Source organism: Adiantum capillus-veneris, chromosome 30 (assembly GCF_014529385.1).
Source record: "Adiantum capillus-veneris isolate H3 chromosome 30, ASM1452938v2, whole genome shotgun sequence".
Classification (NCBI taxonomy): Eukaryota; Viridiplantae; Streptophyta; class Polypodiopsida; order Polypodiales; family Pteridaceae; genus Adiantum; species Adiantum capillus-veneris.
Window position 1 is genome coordinate 53,103,092 of NC_140960.1, and position 5,295 is coordinate 53,108,386.

At 44.4% G+C, this 5,295-nt stretch overlaps 1 protein-coding gene across 1 annotated transcript; it reads right to left on the minus strand.

Moving 5' to 3' along the window:
- Positions 1-433: 433 nt before the first annotated feature.
- On the minus strand, positions 434-4,322 carry LOC147417963 (pentatricopeptide repeat-containing protein At3g53360, mitochondrial-like). The gene is made up of 2 exons (XM_086507209.1): positions 3,197-4,322; positions 434-3,061 (listed from the first exon to the last, which is right to left on the minus strand). Exons 1-2 carry the CDS (start codon positions 3,693-3,695, stop codon positions 1,341-1,343), a joined length of 2,220 nt encoding a protein of 739 aa, XP_086363335.1. The 5' UTR covers positions 3,696-4,322; the 3' UTR covers positions 434-1,340.
- Positions 4,323-5,295: the final 973 nt, after the last annotated feature.

Below are 5,295 nucleotides of genomic sequence, written 5' to 3' on the forward strand. Positions count from 1 at the left end.
CCCCTCCTCCGCAGGTGCGCAGAGGTTCAACTGCAAGCTTGCGAGGCGAAAGGCCTCTCCGTCTTCTGTGTGCCCCTTGCTCCTCTATCCGCCAGCTTGCCCACACACGCTTCTGATCTGACTACCGCATCACTCGACAAAGTCCCTATTCCACCCTCGTCCGTATCTGCTTTGATTCCTTCTATTTTTTGATTTGATTGGATTGGGTAACCCCTACTACTTCGAGAGCTCTTAAGAATTGCTTGAATTTTTTTAATATAAGTCTCTTTGAGTGGCCGATGTGGCTTTCTTTCTACAATAGTAGTGTTAAGGTTTGAGCCTAAATCAAGGAATTTTATTGTTAAATAAGTTGGCTCCAACTTTAAGCTCCATGTCTAAGTTCCATCTTAGAAGAACCTACTAGTTTAAGATCAGAACAAAGATTTTCACAATGTTCTAAAACTTAGACCTGATTAGGTTAATCCCTTGGAAATTTTGACTTGAGGCCATCATTATTAAGCCTTGCAGACCCAAACTTTAGCTCGAGTCTACATCCAAAAAAGGAGTGTAGAATCAACACTGGAGACAAATGTTTTATCATTGAGAGGGTCTTGAGAAAAGCCTGATATGGGCACATGTGAAAAAACCTTGCTCTTTTACTCACCTGTGACTGTAAGCAACTCTCCTTTCTGTTATTGTCATTTAGGCATCCCAAGTGACCCACATACCTTTTCATCTCCCTGTCGGCCTGGTGGCCTTCTAACCAAAATTGAATATTCTAGTCGAACTTTTCAGAAACTAAGAGGTAATCCTTTGTATTCCCCTTCTTTACAATCTGCTCATCTGTGGGAGGTTAATCGTTGATGCTATTGTATGACTCATAGGTTACATTTGCAATTGTCTGACTCATAGATTACTTCTGCTGGCAAGCTGGTTGTCTCAGCAGTTTGGAATGCCCCAAAACAATTGGTGATTTCACAACGATGGGGATCCGCATCCTCCTCTAAGCCCAGCCCCCATTGCTTGGGAGAGTTGCTATTTTCTTACAGAATTGTACAGCAGCGATCCTTGTTTGACCAATGGATATGTATCAAAGTCACCACTAGTGTCTTGAGAAATGCGCGCTTTTTGCATGTCCCTTATCAAGGCACGGGGCAAACGTGAAAGATCCTTGCACTTATGTTTGCAGGAACAGACAATCCCAACACGGAACAGGGACGGAAACAAGTATAAATTGCCATTCCCTGTTGCGGATACTGACGCCTAAAACAGGGAATGTGGATTCGGAATGGGAAGTTGGAACAAGAAAGGACCGAACTGCACCAAATAAAAATCAGCTGCCACATTTGTGCTTTTGACAATCAGAAACCCAAAAGCATTGGGTCTAACTCCACCACATGCTTTGCTAGAAATTCCCCCTGCTCCACATCAAGGAAATCTCTACATACAGTGAATATTGTGATCCACGACAATCCCCTGGGCTGGAGTGGCAACACATCAATCATCCTTTGGACCCTGCCTACTTGATTTGCCCTCCCAAGCAAGTCCACAATGCAATCATAGTGCTCCAAAGTTGGCAAGGCGTCACAGTTATCAAGACGCAAGGTGTGCATATAATCAAAGGCCGCCTCCACTAAACCTGCACGGCTACATGCAGAGAGATAGGTCACCGATGTAACTTTGTCCGGAACCAGCCCTGCCAGCTGCAAATGGTGTAGAAGCTGATATGATTTTGTCACATTTCCATGCTGGGCATAGATACCAATTATAGTGTTCCATGTTTCCAAATTACGAGCTGACGCCCTGTTGAAAATGGTTAGGGCAGCACTTGTGTAGCCACATTTGCCATACATGTTAATGAGTGCATTGACAACAAATTGTTCCATCTCAAGCAGAGAAAGCTTTACATAAACATGCATAATTTCACCTTCCTTGACAGAGCCTAGGCTTGTACTTGCGTTGATTGTGGTCAAAAAGGTAACTCTGTCAGGGAGAGCTCCTTGTTGTAGCATGTGCTTGAACATCTGAAGTGCCTTTATGTCATCTCCATGCAGAGAATATGATGCGATCATCGTGGTCCATGAGATGACATTAGGCTCTAGTATGAGATCAAAAATATCACGGGCACCAACCAAACGATCACCCTTTGCATATGCATTAACAAGAGCAGTGCCCACAGCAACGTCTGAACAAAAACCACTATGTCGAAGAAGAACTTGGAACCATGGTGCCTCGAGTACATCTGCTTGACTTGTATAAGAATCCACTATGCATATAAATGTAACGTCATTTGGAAGCATGCCTGTCTGTTGCATTTCACAAAGAAATTCAACAACCTCCTTCCTATGCTCGTTTTGAGAGTGTGCTGCTATGATTGCATTCCACGTAACCACATCCCTTTGTGCCATCTTGTCGAAAACCATCTCCGCATCTTCTAGACTGCGGCACTTGCCATACATGCTAATCAGAGAATTCCCTGCAACAATATTTGTCTCATACCCACTTCTTTCAATTAATGAATGCACCTCTTTGCCTTCAGCAAGGGCTTTTGCACCTTGATTCCCACACATTTCGAGCAATTGGATGTAGTTGACGATTTCAATTACAGCACCTTCATCCTGCATTTTGCGTAAAAGCTTAATTGCATTGTTTAAGTGACCATGGCGGATGAAGGCTTCCACCATGGCTTTTGCGGCGACCGTGCTCGTAGTTGACAAAACGTCGAACAAACCTTGAGCTTCCAACAAGCTGCCGGATTGACTGTACATGCGAACAAGTGCATTAGACACAACAAAGTCAGACTCATAACCAGCCTGTTTTGAATATACATGCATACGTTTTCCTTGAAAAATTGATGATTCTGTTGCGCAGGCAGAAAGTGTGCATGCAAAGGTGGCTCTCGAAGGGAATATGTTTTCGACAAGCATTTGCTCAAAAATCTGTAATACCTCTTTGCATTGCTTATTTTGCTTGTAGCCTGACATCAAGGTATTCCACGCGATAGTGCCACACTGAGGCATCAAATCAAACAATTGTAGGGCATGATTCTGATCTCCACATTTGCCATAAAAGTTGACAAGTGCTGCCATAATGAAATTGTGAGCCTGATATGTGGTACTAGAAAGGCGAGTATGCATGCGTTTGCCCTCTACAAGAAAAATCAAGCCAGTGCAGGCAGAAACAGAGCTGAGGTAGGTGACCATGTCAGGGATCATACCTTGTTGCAGCATTTGATTGAAGAGATGCAATGCTTCTATTCTCCACCCATGTCGCATGTACAAACCCATCATATAATTCCAAGGTGAGGCATCGTAGCAGGGCACTTCCTCAAACCAGGCAGCAGCATCTTGGACAGCTCCACATTTCCCGTACATCTCGAGGATGAGAAACCCCAAAGAAGTATGTACTCCATTCCCATGGGCCATGATGTGGCGGTGTACGTCGCGACCTTGCGAAAGTGCATTTGAAGATGCACAGGCATTGAGGAGAGAAGCATATGTGTGCACATCTATGTGGTCGATTGTATCCAGCTGATTCAGAGCTTCTTGCAACTCTGTATTGTTTGGCTTCTGAGGAATCATAAAAATGGTGGACTCCTGCAGATGCAAAGCATAGCTTGCAAAATGTCTACAGATCTTCTGCTTAAGCTTCCATGGAGCTTTATCAAGTTTTGCAAATCGGTCTTTTCTACAGATCCTCTTCAGAGAAGAACGCATGCCCAGGCTGCATAGATGATGCAAAAGAGAACCCACGATTCTATTCAATTGGAAGATCCTCTCTCTTTAGCTGTTCCGCTGCGTTCTACTTTGTGCAAATGCTTTGAAATAGTGAGCAGATTGATGGTTGAAGAGTAGCTGCCTGCTTGAAGAAGCCGTTATCGACATCTCAACCACAGTGCCACAGAAATATGTGCGTGCGCACGTCCAACCTCAAGAAACACGCACGAGGTTTAGCGATGGCAAGCTCTGTAGCTTGATGCTCTTCCACTCTTACGCCATCGCTTTAACACATTCCTCGCTCCTCTGCAACTTGAAAGCTGCTCTGGAGTCTGTTATATGAGCTTTCTATATCAACTGTCAGCCAATGTAGAGACGTAGAGGGGCAAGGAACTGCAGCACATAGACATTCCCTCGTGGTCCCGCGTATATAACTGAGCCTACTCTCAGGTAGCCCTTTGGCAAATTTTGCATGAAGATCCTGGATGGAGGCGATGAAAAGGTGAAGGAACTGGTTCGGCAAGTGTTTGCAGCGCAGCAAGGAACCTCTGGAAGCGCCGTGGGACACCAACTTTTCAGCGCATTGGAGACAATGAACCCCTGCAACCACTTGGCTCTAAGCCCACCCTTTTGTAACTATGCCAAAATCAGCATATTTGCTCAAGTTAAGGATTGTTCCTTAAATGCTAGAAAGCCATTTGTTGTGATCAAAGTGTGCACTACATGTATGTGATCATGGTGTGATGTTGTTGTGGTCACCATGTACTTTTAATGTGAGCTTTATAAGGTCTGTGAACACATTGTGATCTTATGCGAACTATGCGTGAGCCATGTGTGAATTGTGGTGATGAGGAAGCTCAAAGTTTACTTTTATCTTCTGAAGTTGCCTCTTCATCCATCAAGTTGCGAGCGTTGGCGTAATTGTAAGGCATTGACCTAGCAAGGCATATGTTGTAATCTGCTACAAAATCCAAAACTCAAGTGTCACATGAGAGAACTTAGTGTTATTTGACTATTTCTAAAACGTGTAGCAAAGCAATGCATTTCCCTTCAAGGCAGTGCCAACAAACTCGCGATAGCTTCTTGATATCAAGATGTGGATTGTAGGGGGTGCAAGGTATTGTTCCTGTATTGTTGTCACTTTGAAAAGTGATCAACAGTCCATGTAAGGACTCGGGTACTACCACATGCTCATCTCCACCCAGCCGTACTCCTTTTATAGGCCCTTGGCTCTCCTACATGAGACCCCTTAACGTGTATGTGTAGTTTAGGGCCTTGCCCTCCATGGTCCTACCATAGGCGTGAAATAACCCCCCCCCTTTGGAGAAGCATTTTCGTCCTCAAAAACAAAAGTGGAAAAGTTTCTTAAAGACACTAATGTTTTCCACAGTGGCACCTCCCTCGGGGCCAGCTATCCACTTGACCGATACCATCATAGTCAAGAATATGTATAGCTTCATACGGTTTAAAAGGAGGCTGCCTTTGGCTATCCAGTACTGGTCTCTTAGACTAGGGTAAGTTGATGATGAAGTCTTGTTGCTTTCGGGTTAGCCATTAGGCCGCCGTCTCTACTTGTAGGTCTCTACCGCTCGCTTTGTGT

Bases quoted from the DNA above. Each gene is read 5' to 3' on its own strand.
- LOC147417963 (XM_086507209.1), bottom strand. From the start codon at position 3,695: ATGCGTTCTTCTCTGAAGAGGATCTGTAGAAAAGACCGATTTGCAAAA. The intron at 3,062-3,196 runs GTATGATCCCTG...TCATTATGGCAG, and splicing joins CAATCAAATGCTGCAACAAG to CACTTGTCAACTTTTATGGC.